The 19,311-nt window shown below is 42.3% G+C and overlaps 1 protein-coding gene across 1 annotated transcript; it reads right to left on the reverse strand.

Moving 5' to 3' along the window:
* Positions 1 to 690: 690 nt before the first annotated feature.
* On the reverse strand, positions 691 to 10,949 carry naa60 (N-alpha-acetyltransferase 60, NatF catalytic subunit). The gene is made up of 7 exons (XM_034078357.2): positions 10,733 to 10,949; positions 8,795 to 8,910; positions 6,213 to 6,342; positions 5,649 to 5,745; positions 5,286 to 5,520; positions 2,576 to 2,740; positions 691 to 780 (listed from the first exon to the last, which is right to left on the reverse strand). The coding sequence occupies exons 2-6, from the start codon at positions 8,902 to 8,904 to the stop codon at positions 2,584 to 2,586; spliced, it is 729 nt and encodes a 242-aa protein (XP_033934248.1). The 5' UTR covers positions 8,905 to 8,910; positions 10,733 to 10,949; the 3' UTR covers positions 691 to 780; positions 2,576 to 2,583.
* Between the last annotated feature and the right edge of the window lie 8,362 nt (positions 10,950 to 19,311).

Consider the following 19,311-nt stretch of genomic DNA (forward strand, 5'->3'; position numbering starts at 1 on the left):
CGCTTTCTAATCTCTTCCAAGGGCCCAGGTGGAAATCTAATCCCTGCCTTTTAATTTAAAATCCGGACAAACAAACATTTCTTTTACATTAGCAGCAACCGACAGACAGATTTAAAACCTCTAAAAATGAAGACCACCCCCCTCTAGCACATTCTGGTTTGATTTACACATGGGGAACATTTGGAAAGCATGTCGAAGGACTTTGAGTGTTGATCGTGTTTCCCCGTAAGACTTCCAGAGCTACTCAGACGATAACGGGCTGTTTTTTTAACGAGAAGAATCCAATTTCTACTAAGATGTTCCCTGCGTGTCGTTAGCTCTACTCTACTCGCATGTTAGCATAGCTAGATGCACACGCCGGGTCCGAGTCTCTATTTTACAAAGTGGAATTGACTCGGGACTAAAAGGACACGGGAAGTTTGAACTGCCGACAGCATAGAACAGACAGAACTTTATATATATATTATCTTAGTATATATAATATACAAACAGTATACATAGTCTCTGTGACAGTGGTGGACAGGGTGAGTCTCTCCCAGTGTGTGTGTGTGTGTGTGTGTGTGTGTGTGTGTGTGTACGACCTGGGTACACAGTAACTTTAGGGATAGAGAAGTATACGGGATATTAGAGTGTTTCAAAGAGTTCCCGATCACCCCGTCTGTCAGCGTTAAATCAACGTGTTTTCAATCTGGATTCTGGAATAACAAGCGAGTATCACGGAGGACGTGAGTGCGCTCGTACATCTCGGCGTGTTCCGGGGAAGACTGATGAGGTGCACTCCTGTGAAACACAAGAAGAGAGATTTAGACATCTTTGACCCTTTACTGGGCGACAACACGGACACATTTCAGATCCAAAGCTTTGGTGCGTTTTGAATCAGCGCCGAGTACAGCCAGTCTCTTCTCTGTCAGACCGAATGCTTCTCGTTTTGCGCCGTCCCGTTCAAATGACACACATTTCCTCGCTCGCGTCAGGGCGGGGTTACGAGGCTCGTGCTGCATTCACTTGCACTCGGACATTAGGGATTTCCTCTCATAAATACAACATCTGGAGAGCAAGAACACACCATGTGGTGCAGCTGGAGTCTCCTCTGCCTCCTGATCCCTCCTCTTCCTCACATACATGTCTTCCTCTCCTCCTCTTCCTCCTGCTCCCTTCATCTCCTCCTCTTCCTCCTGCTCCCTTCATCTCCTCCTCTTCCTCCTGCTCTTCCTCCTCCTCTTCCTCCTGCTCCCTTCATCTCCTCCTCTTCCTCCTGCTCCCTTCATCTCCTCCTCTTCCTCCTGCTCTTCCTCCTCCTCTTCCTCCTGCTCCCTTCATCTCCTCCTCTTCCTCCTCCTCCTGCTCTCTTCCTCTTCATCTCCTCTTCCGCCTGCTCTCTTCATCTCCTGCTCTTCCTCCTCCTCCTCCTCTTCCTCCTGCTCTCTTCATCTCCTCCTCTTCCTCTTCATCTCCTCCTCTTCCGCCTGCTCTCTTCATCTCCTGCTCTTCCTCCTCCTCTTCCTCCTGCTCTCTTCATCTCCTCCTCTTCCTCCTGCTCTTCCTCCTCCTCTTCATCTCTTCCTCCTCCTCCTGCTCTTCTTCCACCTCTTCCTCCTCCTCTTCCTCCTGCTCTCTTCATCTCCTCCTCTTCCTCCTGCTCTCTTCATCTCCTCCTCTTCCTCCTGCTCTCTTCATCTCCTCCTCTTCCTCCTGCTCTCTTCATCTCCTCCTCGCGTTATTAATATTTAGTTTCAAGCTCTCGTCTTTATTAAAAACAAAACTAGTGGAAAGGAAATGCTCCCAGGGGTGCCGGTCCACCCTCAGGTGCTGGGACAGCTCGGTCTCTCTGCAGCGGTGTGAGCTGCGGTCTGTGTGAACGCCGCTCCGCAGTTTGATGCAGGGCCGTAGCTGCGATTTTAACGGGCCGAAGATGATATTTAAAATGATTCTCTTTTAATGAATGAACTGCTTGTTTCGTTGCCTGAGAAGCTTGTGGACAAAGTGTCGGTTTGTTTCTACAAGTACAGTTTCAGGGACACAAAAGTTAGGGGGGCAAGGCTCTACTGTGGGGGGGGGGTAGCTAGATCCGCCCCCACATTATACTCAAATAGTTTTCTATCTGTGTTTTTCATTTTAGTTTGAGTTTTAGTTTTATGCATCAGGTCAGAAGAATTCCATATGACAATAAAAGCTTTGAGTTTGAATATCATAAACGTGTGAATATATCTTGTGTAAACTTGATTCTGATTCTAAACGTGCAACGATTAGTCGACTAATCACCAAATCAAATTCCTCGTACGTGTCAACCTACCTGGTGATAAACCTGATTCTGATTTAGTTGAGTGCAGCTAGGGCCACAACACCCCCCCCCTATATCAGATAAGAGATCAAATAAGTACTTATTGATGCCGATTTGGAAAAGGTTTGTGTTGCAGCAGCACAAAAACACAAGGCATTCAGTCAGAATGAAGAGACTAGAAATAAACAAGAAAGTAGAAAATATACAAGTTGAATTTACAATTTAAGAATAACAAGATATAAAGCAAGTTATTATATAGCATGTGAGGGATGGAATATTAAATCGGCCCCCCACCTTGCTGGTCACATGGTTCTGGAGTACTGGATGCCGGTCTTGGAGGCGATGTTGGACCAGGGCAGCAGCGAGCGCAGCAGAGCCTGGGCGTGCCTGAAGAGCCTCTGAGGGATGGAGCAGGGGCTCAGGCCGGCCAGCGCCGAGCCCAGGTGCTGGATGTAGTCCGTGGACAGAGGTTAAGGAGCATGACAAGGACTTTTAGCGTAAAAACACACGGCATTGTACATTGGAGAAATTAAGAGAGTAGAAACAATCATTCCAAAATGTAATCATCTCAATAGATCAGAAGTACTTTACAGCAAAACAAGACGTGTAATGGAAAACGGTATCAAGCTAAGGGAGAATTTAAAGTTCACCATCTGTTCTTTAACGAGCTATTTCTCAGGCGGCGGCAGCAGCATCCTAAATGAGTGGAACATGGGGTTAGGGCTATTCAGTGGTGAAGGTCAGTGGCCTTGTCCTCTTGTGGACATGATGTTTCTCCATTTGCTAGCAGACGTGTTTTAAAGAATCCTATATATAGTATGATTATCTTTTGTTCGTCTCAGCCCCTCCTCTTCTCCTCGTGGTGTGAACATGTGGATATAAGACCCTCTGACTTGTGTACCGTACTTTTCGGATTGCATATGAGCCGCAGCAGCTAAATTGTCCGTCTGTCTTGCTCTCGTTCTGTCTCTCGGTTCCACTTTTACTTTGGTGCGCTACCTGTCTCACTCTTTTCCGGCCTCCAGCTTTTCCTGCTGGAGCCCGCCGCTTAAAGGTGGCGGGCGCAGACCGGTCATAGAGCCCGTAGAGTTAAAGGTGGTTAATTTTACCTGTGAAATCCATAGATCTAGGAGGTTCCCTAGTGGCCGTTAGCTGTACAAAAGAAATGGGGGAAAAAGTCGCGGCTTATAGTCCGAAAAGTACGGTACTTCTCTGCTTGAACCTCTGTGACGATTTACCTTCTCGCAAGAATACACTCCCTAAAAGACCGTCTCACTCCAAGAATCTTCATTTCAGAAGAACGGAAAGATTTCCTCACCGTTTTATGATTATTTACTGGTTTGTCTCGGCACATTTACGCCACAACGGAAATGGAACGTTACAAATTAAAAGACTAGAAACAAACAATCCAAAATGCAAAAATCTCAAATTGAAAAGAAATGGCATTAAAAAGGTAGAAAATGTTGAACTACAAATGCACTAAGGCAAGATATTATATATACATAAGTATGTTAGGAATGGAATATTCAATACTAGATTGAGTATTAATGTAAAATGTACAGTGTGAGTTTAAGTCCAGTTACCAAGAGAAGCTCTGGAGCAGAGAGCTCTCGTCCAGCCAGAGGAGAGGTGTCGTAGATTTAAGGTTGAAACACAACGTCTGTGATCGGTTGGACTGCTCGATACGTCTGCGTGATCGCTTTAAATACATAGGTCTGAGTTTTGGGACTGATAGGAGGACGCTGAATCCATCTCTCACACACCAATGGCAGCTCCAACCAGAACATGTGCAATGTCTGTCCTCTCTGTGGGCTGAGTAGTGTTGACACCATTGGACATGGAGAGAACAAGATGAACATTATTACCTCGACTGTGGACAATCCTTTTTCAAATCGATAGGCCACCTGTCCACTCCAAACGACCCCCTAAATCAGGGGTGTCAAACTCAAGGCCCGGGGGCCACATTCGGCCCGCGACTTCATTTTATGTGGCCCCTCAAGAGCTTGCAAAGAATATAATATGTTTATTATACGGTTACATGCTACAGAAGCATGTTGCCCATAAACTACATGTCCCACAATGCATCTCAAATATGACTTTTTTCTCAGAATTTGCCTTTTTTTCTTCAAAAATATGCATTTTTTCATAGAATTCATTTTTCTCAGAATTAGATTTTTATTTCAAAATGTCACTTCTATTTCTTTTTTCTCCAGAATTTGGCTTTTCTTTTTAAATCATTTTGGGACATACGCACTGAAAAGACTTGCAATTATTTGCCCTAGACTTCTGCTTTCAGACGTAGTTAATGATGAAGTTATTACCCTATCCGATGATAATCCAATGCAGAGGCAATGATGTAATATAATACATTATTTTATATATATGATATATTTATATATGTATTTTTATATAGTCTTAAAGTTACAACCGGCCCTTTGAGTGCAACCATAATGCTGATGTGGCCCGCGATGAAATTGAGTTTGACACTCCTGCCCTAAATCCTCCAAACCCAAATGTAATGGAACTGAGCCCGCAGAGAGGCCATCTTTGATAGAGCATCTCCAATAACCCCCAGAGCCGCTCAGATATCGTCCAAATCGGCTAGGCCACTTGTTTTTACCATTGCAAACATATAGGCTATAATGCTAATTACACCATGTATGGTACTTGTGCAAATAGCCTAACGTGTGCAGGTTAGCATCCGGCAGCTAGGGGTTAGCAGATGGAGGGAACTCAGGGGTTTGAAGACCATTTACATGCACAGAAACATATAGAACACGACAGGAGAAGCAGAATAGGGCCTCTTTAAAAAGCCCTTAAAACGGCCTGTGTTTCAAAATGTTCTGTTTTTTTAATTAAGATTCCCAGTAGTGTAAGTTGCATGTTTTATTTGATTGTGTTTACTTGTTTAAAAGCTCCCCTATTATACTGTTCTTCATCAATACATCACAGGTCTCAGATATACACAGAGCCGGTGGCGGCTAATGCTTCCACTAAAGGATATAATACGGTCCAGGGCGGGTGCCCCCCGTTGATGTAGAGCACGTACGTGAAGCCGTCTTTGAGCACGCCTCTGATGGAGTAGTAGTACGGCAGGTAGTGGTGCTGCCGGAAGTCCCGGTTCTCGTAGAAGTGGATGGCCGTGGTGTTGGTGGTGAGCACGTGCAGATAGATGGCCTTACAGTGGTCCTGCGCTGTGGTGGAGATGTGCTCCTTCAAGCTGTCCAGCAGCAGGGAGCCTGGACCAATCACAGAGCAGCACAGCCAGCATCAAAACAACCCTGAGCTTCACTTTGGGGTACTCTACACTTCCAGGGTCACGTGGTGTGTGTGCGTGCGTGTGCGTGTGTGTGTGTGTGTGTGGTACCTATGCCATGTTTCCTGAAGTCTTTGACCACTCCCAGGCTGAGGATGTAGGCGACCTGTGTTTCCACCGGGAAGCTGGAGGCCAGGATATCTCCATCCTGTTGATGTTGTGTCATTTCAAACCAAAACTAAGTCCTCAGGATGACTTTAAGACGTGAACATGGTCATTTTGTTTTGTAACATTACATTTAAAAAAAAAAAATTATAAAAAAAAAAAAAAAAAAAAATCGCAATCCCCGATTTTTGGAAAATCACGTGATCGGCTCTGATCCCCGATCACGTGATCGGCTCTGATCCCCGATCACGTGATCGGATCGGGACATCTCTAATTATTATTATTATTAATAACGTGTAGTTACCTATCTGCCACGACGGTTCTTCACTACTGAATACAGGTCATATTTACACTAATGATGTTTCCTGTAGATATCTAATTGTTCTCTTTACTGCCCTGTCAGCGTACAGCTTGATTATCACGCTGCTGTGTGGACTGGATTTCTGGCACAACTATTTCCTTCTGGATAAATAAAGTCTTATCTTATCTAAATGACAAACAGCGACGTACCTCTTTGTGCACTTTGGTCCGGCCTTTGATCTCGGCCACTATCATCCCCACGATGCCTCCTCTGAAGGTGGCCGCGAGGGAGAAGAACTTCTTGTTGGAGGTGATGTCCTGGTACCATGAGTCTGGGTACCTGAGGGCCAACAGACAGGCATTAGAGCAGGGGGTCCAAACCACATTCTGAAAGTATAGTGAAGTATGGCCACACCGGAAACCTCTGCTACTTCTTACATTTATATATGTAAACATATATGACACATTATTCATTGTAGTTGCTATGTCAGTGTTAATATGCCCAATGTTCAAATAAATTCAGTGAATTAAAGTTGACAACAAATCTTAGTTATCTTAGCAGGGGCTGTCCAAACTACGGCCCGGGGGCCAAATGCGGCCGTGGCCCACTTTGAATCGGCCCTCAGCTAATTCTTAAAGGATAATGGAATACGGCTCACACATGAAACTTGAACTTGTCTTATATTGTACTTCTTAAATACATCTGCAAACATATATTACTCAGTAGTGTTCATAATCCCACTTTACAATGAATTCAGTCAATTACATTTGAAAATATGTTCTAGCAAATCTAAGTGATAAGAAAAAAGCCCAACAACTTATTATCATAACAACCTTAAAATACACCAGTGATTCCCGCAGAAATGAAATATACTTTGGGGGAACGACTCGGGGGGTGGGTGAAAACATCGTGAAAAATGTTGAGATTTTTTTTCTCAATTCCTGCATTCTAGTGAATTTTCATAGTACCACTGCACTTCAGACAACCTACAACTGGTGATGGTGTCTAGGTCTTTAAGTGTTAAACAGCTGTTTTTTGTAGTCTTCTTTCACACACACATCTTACCAAGTGTGTATGAACATCCTCACAAACCAACAAAGAACATGATCTATATCAAATTTAAGACAGAAAACTCCACACTGGTATCGGACGTCATCATTTGATTCCAAAAGTGGGTCTGGACTCGCGCCCATAGAGGCTGTTTACCAGTATAATGGCTCCCCCCAAAGTATAAGTTATGGTTTTTAAGTTTTTTTTACTCACTGAGCACTCATTGCCACCAATGCAAATGCAAACGAGTGCTCACTGAGTAAAAAAAAACTAAAAACACACAAATTATACTTTGGGGGGAGCCATTATACTTTGGGGGCCCCCCAAAGTATTAACATGCTGTGGGAATCACTGTTAACACCCTTCATATTTCCTCTAATGATAATAATCTGAGGCTTCTGCTTTAAGGGACGAGCTGCCAACGCAGTGCATGAAGCCCTCTGGAGAGCTGCGACGGAGGCTGCTTATTTTCTTGAAGTAGATTCAAGTAAAAAGAATAACTGACCTACATTTCAATCGATTTTGCTGACTTCACTTATGAGGCGATAAACCTCCCCTCGAGTGAGGGGCCCAGCCCTTCGTCTGGTTTCCTATGTGTGGCCCTGTATGAGGGATTGTGGGAAACGGAATTTCGATCTCTAAACATGGAGAAGTTCAGTTATTATTTATTCTAATTTCACGGGAAGACTAGGGGTAGAGGAATGTGAGGGATATTTCCAAATATCTGGAACAAACTCCCAGAAACCTGCCGGTCCGCTGAGACCGACTACTTTTAGACTTTTCTTTTTTCCGCTGCTTGTAATTTAACTATTAATATCTCACACTGCTCTGTAACTTTTATTCATGTATTTTTCTGTTATGTTTATTTTATTATCTTTGCTTTTTAATGACTGTTTTTAAATACCATTTTCTTAATGTCTTTCATTCTTGTAAAGCACTTTGAGTTGCCTTGTGCTGGAAGGTGCCGTCTGAATAAGCGTGCCCGGCCTCTCCGTCTGTACACAAACTGAAAGATTGACAATAAAGTTGACTTTGACTCAATAAGGTAAATTAGTCAAAATCCTAATTCGCCGACAGCAGTAAGATGTGTTTTAGATTATTGCTTTTAAATTGTACTTTTTGTTCATTTTGTATGAATACCGCCAATAAAGCCGTAGCTAAAAAGTGTTTCCTCTGCACTCTGTTGGGGGTCTATTACATGTGAATTATAAAACAGGTGGATTTACAGCGTGGACAGCCTCCCACTATTAAGACATGTTAGAAACCTCAGAGAGCGGCAGAGGAGGACGCCCCTCTCCCAGGACGCAGAGGCGTGTAAACTAAAGGTCACTTCTGAACGCTGGAGAGAACGCAGCAAACCATGGTTTTATATTCCGTAATGTCTGGTGTGGTTTCTGGGAAACAGCTGTGAGAGAAATGACTGCATGTTTTTGGCAGGAACCCACTGACCCTAGAACTTGAGAATCAATAGAAAGGTTCCTACTTCTAGAGGTGAAGATAGCAGTTACTAAACAAATGCCATGTCTCTGATGAACGATGGGGAGATGACAGCACACAGAACGCTTATAATGACCGGGTGAACGCATGGAAATGAAGGGTCTGAGTGCCTTCATGCGATAGTAGCGTGTCGTAGGAGGACCGCTCGTGTTCGTTTGCATACTGTATACAAACATTGGAGGGAGATCTGATTAAAGGCTTCAAACTCCAGCCCGTCAGGCGAGCGGAGGGTATAAGTCCTTACTCGATCGGGAACCAGTCCCCACAGAGCAGCTTGACATTCTCTATGTCATCGTGGCAGAGGAAGCGTAGCTGGACTTCACTGAGAGCTGAGGGCGGCACAGCGTCACTCATTCACACCTGCAGGAGCACAGGTGAGGCAGACAGGACACCGTTAAGACATCAGAACAGAACTGGGTCAGGGCTCAGCCTTCTGACCGGACAGCCATCCCACATCCATTCTAGCTTTCTGACCGGACAGCCATCCCACATCCATTCTAGCTTTCTGACCGGACAGCCATCCCACATCGATTCTCCGTGGAACAAAGCCGTCTGACGCTCGGCTTGATCCTCACGTTTCTGCAGCCATTATACCGTTTGTGAGGAACAGAAATATTGCTTTCTGGAATCACTTTATATCTATCTATCTATCTATCTATCTATCTATCTATCTATCTATCTAGAAGTACTCCGTTCTTGTACTTGAGTAAAAGTAGAAGTACTCAGATATTGTACTTGAGTAAAAGTAGAAGTACTCAGATATTGTACTTGAGTAAAAGTAGAAGTACTCAGATATTGTACTTGAGTAAAAGTAGAAGTACTCCGTTCTTGTACTTGAGTAAAAGTAGAAGTACTCAGATCTTGTTCTTGAGTAAAAGTAGAAGTACTCAGATCTTGAACTTGAGTAAAAGTAGAAGTACTCAGATCTTGAACTTGAGTAAAAGTAGAAGTACTCAGATCTTGTACTTGAGTAAAAGTAGAAGAACTCAGATCTTGTTCTTGAGTAAAAGTAGAAGTACTCAGATCTTGTACTTGAGTAAAAGTAGAAGTACTCAGATCTTGTTCTTGAGTAAAAGTAGAAGTACTCAGATCTTGTACTTGAGTAAAAGTAGAAGTCGACAGAGACAGCTTTGTTTTTACGGAGAATAATTATGGGATGGTTGTCCGGTCAGCAAGGCCTGGGGACTCATTTCACTGCCGCGCCACTCGAGCGGTTTATGTATTCGGTAAACAATATCTAACAAAAAGACACAAAGAGTCATTGATATTGGGTTACATTTAAAATGAACTCACAAATGTCTCCTTGTCTGCTGTTTACACCTTTGACTAAATCAACAACACAGTCAGATGTTCTATCAACTATATAAAACAATAGCTAATCAGCAACCAGGCCAACCTTGTATTTGTATCTCACATTATTATATTGTACATAATGGCAGCCCATTGCTGGGTCAAATGCTGAGAAACCGTTTCGTTTCTAGTAGTTACCTGTACAATACATAATGACAACAAATTACAAAAAAGGATATATATATTGTCTCATAGCTTTTATGATAATCTGAATTCCTTTCTTAGTAATAAACTAACATTATTACAGCAACAGGTGCATAGCAGGTACAAAAGGCAAGCAATAATAAAAAAGAATAGTAAGAGGGATCTTTGAGAGATCTAGCTTTACATACCGACCCTAAACTGCTTTTATTTTATATTTCCAATTGTAAAACTCGATGTCATCGAATAACACGTTTTAGTAGTTCGAAAAACCCAATAAAAACTGGATAAAATTGCTTTTATATTAAAGTACTATTGTTTAATGTGTTCTTCTTCCAGTGTCTTTGTTTGCCCCATTTATAGCAAAGCAAAGGTCTCGTACGAGTAAAAACCTACTTGGTGATAACAGACTCGAAGAGGGAGATTGTATAATGTATTCACTTCATTCCGTATTTTCTTAATATTGTGTATTTAGATACTGAATGATAGTGGATTTGTAAATACTTGAAACACACTGCTGTCATATTTGGGATTAATAAAGTATCTATTTAGCAACCTGGCGACTCGACTCTTATGAAACCCTACTCCCTCAGTCCCACATTATAACTGACAGTGAAGTATTATATCTGATATTTACAACAACAACAGCTCGTTAGCCACCGTTAGCTCCTGATGCTAAGCTAACACGTACCTTGTTTCAGCTCTCGGACCGGAGGAAAGTGAAGGAGAAGGAAATCTCCCGAAGCCTCTGTCGACTCAGTCTCTACTCCGGAACCAGCATGACAAAACACCGCTTTATTCCCCGCTGTTTCATTATATCTGCCGATGCTACATGTGCTGATAAAAACTAGCTTCAAGATAACAGCTGGGTGTTTACTTCCGGGTTGTGGCTGCTGCGTGATGACGCAGTCGTAAGGCGTTTTCTTCCTGGGGATAAAACGTGCTTTTTGTCGCCACCTACTGGGAAGAATAGAGAACAGGCTATAATATAAAACACTACTCCATAATATAATTTAAAATAAACTTTGAGTTTCAACATCTACTAGTACTCAGATCTTATACTTGAGTAAAAGTAGAAGTACTCAGATCTTGTACTTGAGTAAAAGTAGAAGTACTCAGATCTTGTACTTGAGTAAAAGTAGAAGTACTCAGATCTTGTACTTGAGTACAAGTAGAAGAACTCAGATCTTGTTCTTGAGTAAAAGTAGAAGTACTCAGATCGTGTACTTGAGTTCAAGTAGAAGTACTCAGGTCTTGTACTTGAGTAAAAGTAGAAGTACTCAGATCTTATACTTGAGTAAAAGTAGAAGTAATCAGATCTTGTACTTGAGTAAAAGTAGAAGTACTCAGATCTTGTTCTTGAGTAAAAGTAGAAGTACTCAGATCTTGTTCTTGAGTAAAAGTAGAAGTACTCACGTCTTGTACTTGAGTAAAAGTAGAAGTACTCAGATCTTGTACTTGAGTAAAAGTAGAAGTACTCAGATCTTATACTTGAGTAAAAGTAGAAGTACTCAGATCTTGTACTTGAGTAAAAGTATAAGTACTCAGGTCTTGTTCTTGAGTAAAAGTAGAAGTACTCAGATCTTATACTTGAGTAAAAGTAGAAGTACTCAGATCTTGTTCTTGAGTAAAAGTAGAAGTACTCAGATCTTGTTCTTGAGTAAAAGTAGAAGTACTCAGATCTTGTTCTTGAGTAAAAGTAGAAGTACTCACGTCTTGTACTTGAGTAAAAGTAGAAGTACCAGAGTGTAGGAATACTCTGTTCCAGTAAAAGTCCTGCATTCAAAATGTTCTTCAAGTGAAAGTAGAAAAGTATTCTCATCAAAATATAGTGAAAGACAGTGAAAGTAGTCGTTGTGCAGATTAGTCCATTTCAGAATAATATATATGATATGTTTTATAATGATTGATCATGAAAGTGTTCTCAAAGCTGGTGTAGGTGCAGCTAGTCTGAAGTACTTTGTAGACTGCAGGGTAGCTGGTGAAGGTGCAGCTAGTCTGAAGTACTTTGTAGACTGCAGGGTAGCTGGTGAAGGTGCAGCTAGTCTGAAGTACTTTGTAGACTGCAGGGTAGCTGGTGAAGGTGCAGCTAGTCTGAAGTACTTTGTAGACTGCAGGGTAGCTGGTGGAGGTGCAGCTAGTCTGAAGTACTTTGTAGACTGCAGGGTAGCTGGTGAAGGTGCAGCTAGTCTGAAGTACTTTGTAGACTGCAGGGTAGCTGGTGAAGGTGCAGCTAGTCTGAAGTACTTTGTAGACTGCAGGGTAGCTGGTGAAGGTGCAGCTAGTCTGAAGTACTTTGTAGACTGCAGGGTAGCTGGTGAAGGTGCAGCTAGTCTGAAGTACTTTGTAGACTGCAGGGTAGCTGGTGAAGGTGCAGCTAGTCTGAAGTACTTTGTAGACTGCAGGGTAGCTGGTGAAGGTGCAGCTAGTCTGAAGTACTTTGTAGACTGCAGGGTAGCTGGTGAAGGTGCAGCTAGTCTAAAGTACTTTGTAGACTGCAGGGTAGCTGGTGAAGGTGCAGCTAGTCTGAAGTACTTTGTAGACTGCAGGGTAGCTGGTGGATTTACTCCAGGTGGAACTAAAGTCTGATTCAACACTTGATTAGATTTCACATCATTCATCTGTGAAGTAACTAAAGGTATAATACATGTAGTGGAGGAAAAGTACACCATGTACCTCTGAACTGTAGAGGAGTAGAAGTACACAGTAGCAGAACATAAAATACTCAAGTAAAGTACAAGTACCTCAACATTGTACTTAAGTACAGTCTTTGAGTAAATCTACTTAGTTACTTCACAACCCTGAATATATTCTCCTTGAGCAATGAAAGTGCGTGAGTGAAAGTATTTGTTGAACAGTGTTGGACACTCAGTAAGAAGGCTGACACCCCGTCCTCCTAAGACGACTGAAATCTATTACAATATGTTGGAGTTCATTTTTGTTTCGTGATATTACCACTCAGTTAAAGCAAATATACTAACTGGGGCGGTGGTGGAAGGTCACCAGTTCGAGTCCCGGCAAGACCAAGTGCTCCTAACACTAGGATGGGTCAAATGCAGAGAAATGCAGGAGGTTACTAGCTCACAGGTAAAAGGTCATTATTAGAATTACAAGTATAATTAAAATACAATATAATAAGTGTCAAGTAAAAATAACCAATAATAACTTAAAATATAATTAAAATGTCTTTATTAACACAAGAATTTATAGTAACATTTGCGATAGAAACAAATAGGCAAAAAGATATAATTATAGGAAGGTAGGAAAAATGTCCACGAACAAATATGAAATAAAGAAATATTTATTTAATCAAGAAGGAAAAATGTTCAATTAATAAAATATAATTTAATTTAAAAAATGGATTAACAAGAAGTCAAATTGAAAATATGAGATACAAAAATAAAATAAATAGATTCCAAATAATTTATACAAACATAAATAAATATTTGCAATAAAACTATACAATAAAATACAACAATATTTGTATGATTACAGGTGATGTAGGAAATGTGAAATAAAAATATAATATAAAATAAAAGAGGTTATTAAACGCCCAAAGTGATAATGTGCACCAAAAAGATTGAAAATAAATGTGTTTATAAATATTAGAAAGTAAGTAAAATGGATGGGGGGAGGGGAGAGGAGAGAAGAGGGGAGGAGAGGAAATGAGGAGATTATATCATATTTTATTCTATGTCAATAAACAAGAGAAGTAAAACTAAAATATTTATACATAAGCTGGTAAAGTTAAATATGTGCAATAAAAAAATAATATATAGAAGTAGGAATAATGAATACATGTTTGTTGCAGTGGATGTTTCATCACACTCTGCCGCCCTCTAGTGTCCGCAGGAGGTTACTACAGCTCACAGGCCAAAAGTCATTATTTATATATTTATAATGTACCTTATGTTCATAGGGTAGACCCGACGCAACAACTATAGCACTCTTCTTGTATAATGTTATTAAAATGTGCAATACTAATCATTTATCATTTACACCAAAAAAGACACAATTAATAGAAATAGAATACAAGGTTTTAAATATTTGTAATATAATAAATCATCAAATAAGTAAAAATATTAAAATAATATATTTTTTCAAACAAGAAGTTAAATAAAAAATGTGCAAAACATTTGTATTTATTTCTAAAAATGTGGAATAAAAAACATAAAATAAAACATGATTTAAGAAAGATGCATCACACACCCAAAGTGCAAAACACCTCCTTTCTCCTGCTACGTGAAGAACTGCACTCAAAACTACAGAAACACTTTCCAAATGCAAACGTTAGCACGGGTCAGGGTCTCCAATGACCTCACGATGGCATCGGATGCAGGCGATTGCGTGGTTCTGGTGTTGTTGGACCCGAGTGCAGCGTTTGACACAGTCACGCCATCGTGCTCGATAGACTCAGGGAGTGGGTAGGCATCTCAGGGTCTGCCCTCCAGTGGTTTGCCTCGTACCTCAGGAAGAAGTTTCTCTGTGGCACTCCCCGATCCTGCGGCCTGCCCCAGGGTTCTGTTTTAGCCCCTCTTCTTTTTGCCCTGTACATGCTCCCATTGGGCCGCTTAATTAGCCAATTTCAGGGTGTCTCGTATCACTGCTACGCACATGATATCCAGATATACTTCACCTGTCAAAATGGAAAAAGTAAACACCCTCATTACATGTCTGTCTGCAATTGAGGAGTGGATGTCGAGCAACTTCCTACAGCTTAATGCATCAACAACGGAAGTCTTGATCTTAGCGGCTGATAACATCGCCTCTAAGGTAGCAAGCCACCTCATTCAGTGGTAACGTTAGGGCAAACATCAAAAACCTTGGTGTAATGTTCGATCAGTCGATGCTACTAACACATACTGTACAACTTCTGACCCGTACCTGTTTTTTCCATCTCAGAAACATTGCCAAGCTCAGGGGGGTTCTATCCAACGCAGGAATGGAGACGGCTATCCATGCCTTCATTTGATTAATGCAACGCTCTGTTTTCCTGCCTCAACAAAACATCAACACACCGGCTACAGCAGGTCCAAAACGCTGCAGCCAGGTTACTCACTCGGTCCAACATGCCACATCTCTCCGATCCTTGCTGCCTGTCCATCTCAGAACCCAATGCAAGGTCTTGGTCTTCACACAGAGCTGTCCATGGCCAAGCCCCAGCCTACATCAATGACTGATCCACCCTCACAGCACAACCCGGGCCCTGAGGTGCTCTGAGCAAGGCCTCCTAAGGGTGCCCCGAACCAGGCTAAAGACCAAGGGGGACCGTGCCTTTGGTGGCCCCAAGGCTTTGGAACAAACTCCCCCAGAAATTAAAAACCTCGGCCTCAATAGAGATGTTTAAGGGGCGGCTAAAGACCCACCTTTCCGACAGGCGTTTGGGGAGTCAGAGGAGGCGAGGCAGTCGCTGTCTTTCATTGGTGGTTTATGTTTTATCCTATGTATTGGATACATGTTATAGTTGTACTGTGAATTGTGTCCTGTGTACCTCCGTGTTGAGAAGGGTGCTATATAAATAACGCTTTACTTACTTACTCAGCACCAAATATAACACACTTCATTCATAATAGGCTACTAGATGGTTTGACCACAGCTACACACTGCTGAGCATACTCCAAAGCACTCTCGTCTGTTCTGGGCTGTGCTCTGTACAGAGAGGGTTCTGCAGAGAAAGATTGCTGAGTTTACAGAAATACAGTAAATGAAGAAATACAAATGAGTTGATGAAAGAAATCACATTTTATTCAAAAGTAACATTTTGCAACATCTCAGCACATAGTTGGATGTTTCTGTCAAATACCGTAGATAGAAATAAAAACTTAGAGTAATACAATATTAGGCTGAGCCCTCAGTCCGTCCTCTCTCATCGTCCCACCATGTTAACACACACACACACACACACACACACACACACACACACACACACACACACACACACACACACACACACACACACACACACACACACACACACACACACACACACACACACACACACACACACACACACACACACACACACACACACACGCACGCACGCACACACACAGTTGTAACTCGTTATCAGAAAGGCAAATTCTCCTTCGTATGGAAATCGTCTCAAACATCGGGCGCTACGAGAACAAAGGCCTCGAGTGAGAGAGGCAAATTACTCGTACCAGCCGATTGGTTATCCAGCACCTTTCAGAGACAGAGGCAATTCAACGTGCTTTACATAAACGTTTAGAATATAATGTATCTTTACTGTCATCATACAAAGTACCACGACATTTCTTTGGCGCCTCTCGCTGCGGACAAGAAGACAAAAGAAAGGACCGCAATGAATAACATCGTGGATTAAAAGAGAGACGGAATAGTTTCAAGCTGAAGCGAGTTAAAGCCTTCTGGGCCGGCAGCGGAGAGCTCACGTGTCCAGCCTGGACCTAAAGGCAGCGGGTTTGGTTCTGAGCCGGGGACAATGAGTTGGACTGGCTTCTCCATCAACACGTGTCCCCTCTTCTCCATGTCTCTTCTACATCAACATGTGTCCCCTCTTCTCCATGTCTCTTCTACATAAACACGTGTCCCCTCTTCTCCATGTCTCTTCTACATCAACATGTGTCCCCTCTTCCTCATGTCTCTTCTACATCAACATGTGTCCCCTCTTCTCCATGTCTCTTCTACATCAACATGTGTCCCCTCTTCTCCATGTCTCTTCTACATCAACATGTGTCCCCTCTTCTTCCATGTCTCTTCTACATAAACACTGTGTCCCCTCTTCTCCATGTCTCTTCTACATCAACATGTGTCCCCTCTTCTTCATGTCTCTTCTACATCAACATGTGTCCCCTCTTCTCCATGTCTCTTCTACATCAACATGTGTCCCCTCTTCTTCATGTCTCTTCTACATCAACATGTGTCCCCTCTTCTTCATGTCTCTTCTACATCAACATGTGTCCCCTCTTCTTCATGTCTCTCCTACATCAACATGTGTCCCCTCTTCTTCATGTCTCTTCTACATCAACATGTGTCCCCTCTTCTTCATGTCTCTTCTACATCAACATGTGTCCCCTCTTCTTCATGTCTCTTCTACATCAACATGTGTCCCCTCTTCTTCATGTCTCTTCTACATCAACATGTGTCCCCTCTTCTTCATGTCTCTTCTACATCAACATGTGTCCCCTCTTCTTCATGTCTCTTCTACATCAACATGTGTCCCCTCTTCTTCATGTCTCTTCTACATCAACATGTGTCCCCTCTTCTTCATGTCTCTTCTACATCAACATGTGTCCCCTCTTCTTCATGTCTCTTCTACATCAACATGTGTCCCCTCTTCTTCATGTCTCTTCTACATCAACATGTGTCCCCTCTTCTTCATGTCTCTTCTACATCAACATGTGTCCCCTCTTCTTCATGTCTCTTCTACATCAACATGTGTCCCCTCTTCTTCATGTCTCTTCTACATCAACATGTGTCCCCTCTTCTTCATGTCTCTTCTACATCAACATGTGTCCCCTCTTCTTCATGTCTCTTCTACATCAACATGTGTCCCCTCTTCTTCATGTCTCTTCTACATCAACATGTGTCCCCTCTTCTCCATGTCTCTTCTACATCAACATGTGTCCCCTCTTCTCATGTCTCTTCTACATCAACATGTGTCCCCTCTTCTCCATGTCTCTTCTTCATCAACATGTGTCCCCTCTTCCTCATGCCTCTTCTCCATCAACATGTGTCCCCTCTTCTTCATGTCTCTTCTACATCAACATGTGTCCCCTCTTCTTCATGTCTCTTCTACATCAACATGTGTCCCCTCTTCTTCATGTCTCTTCTACATCAACATGTGTCCCCTCTTCTTCCATGTCTCTTCTACATCAACATGTGTCCCCTCTTCTTCATGTCTCTTCTACATCAACATGTGTCCCCTCTTCTTCATGTCTCTTCTACATCAACATGTGTCCCCTCTTCTTCATGTCTCTTCTACATCAACATGTGTCCCCTCTTCTTCATGTCTCTTCTACATCAACATGTGTCCCCTCTTCTTCCATGTCTCTTCTACATCAACATGTGTCCCCTCTTCTCATGTCTCTTCTACATCAACATGTGTCCCCTCTTCTTCATGTCTCTTCTACATCAACATGTGTCCCCTCTTCTTCATGTCTCTTCTACATCAACATGTGTCCCCTCTTCTTCATGTCTCTTCTACATCAACATGTGTCCCCTCTTCTCATGTCTCTTCTACATCAACATGTGTCCCCTCTTCTTCATGTCTCTTCTACATCAACATGTGTCCCCTCTTCTTCATGTCTCTTCTACATCAACATGTGTCCCCTCTTCTTCATGTCTCTTCTACATCAACATGTGTCCCCTCTTCTTCATGTCTCTTCTACATCAACATGTGTCCCCTCTTCTTCATGTCTCTTCTACATCAACATGTGTCCCCTCTTCTCCATGTCTCTTCTACATCAACATGTGTCCCCTCTTCTTCATGTCTCTTCTACATCAACATGTGTCCCCTCTTCTTCATGTCTCTTCTACATCAACATGTGTCCCCTCTTCTTCATGTCTCTTCTACATCAACATGTGTCCCCTCTTACTCCATGTCTCTTCTACATCAACATGTGTCCCCTCTTCTTCATGTCTCTTCTACATCAACATGTGTCCCCTCTTCTTCATGTCTCTTCTACTTCAACATGTGTCCCCTCTTCTTCATGTCTCTTCTACTTCAACATGTGTCCCCTCTTCTCCATGTCTCTTCTACTTCAACATGTGTCCCCTCTTCTCCATGTCTCTTCTACATCAACATGTGTCCCCTCTTCTCCATGTCTCTTCTACATCAACACGTGTCCCCTCTTCTTCATGTCTCTTCTACATCAACATGTGTCCCCTCTTCTCCATGTCTCTTCTACATCAACATGTGTCCCCTCTTCTTCATGTCTCTTCTACATCAACATGTGTCCCCTCTTCTTCATGTCTCTTCTACATCAACACGTGTCCCCTCTTCTCATGTCTCTTCTACATCAACATGTGTCCCCTCTTCTCAGTGTCTCTTCTACATCAACATGTGTCCCCTCTTCTTCAGTGTCTCTTCTACATCAACATGTGTCCCCTCTTCTTCATGTCTCTTCTACATCAACATGTGTCCCCTCTTCTTCATGTCTCTTCTACATCAACATGTGTCCCCTCTTCTTCATGTCTCTTCTACATCAACATGTGTCCCCTCTTCTTCATGTCTCTTCTACATCAACATGTGTCCCCTCTTCTCCATGTATCTTCTACATCAACACGTCC

Source organism: Pseudochaenichthys georgianus, unplaced genomic scaffold (assembly GCF_902827115.2).
Source record: "Pseudochaenichthys georgianus unplaced genomic scaffold, fPseGeo1.2 scaffold_417_arrow_ctg1, whole genome shotgun sequence".
Classification (NCBI taxonomy): domain Eukaryota; kingdom Metazoa; phylum Chordata; class Actinopteri; order Perciformes; family Channichthyidae; genus Pseudochaenichthys; species Pseudochaenichthys georgianus.

Coding starts and splice junctions, on each gene's coding strand:
- naa60 (XM_034078357.2), bottom strand. CDS start 8,904: ATGAGTGACGCTGTGCCGCCCTCAGCTCTCAGTGAAGTCCAGCTACGC. Junction 6,343..8,794: donor GGGGACTGGTTCCCGATCGA/GTAAGGACTTAT, acceptor GTTGGCCCTCAG/GTACCCAGACTCATGGTACC. Junction 5,746..6,212: donor GGACCAAAGTGCACAAAGAG/GTACGTCGCTGT, acceptor CAACATCAACAG/GATGGAGATATCCTGGCCTC.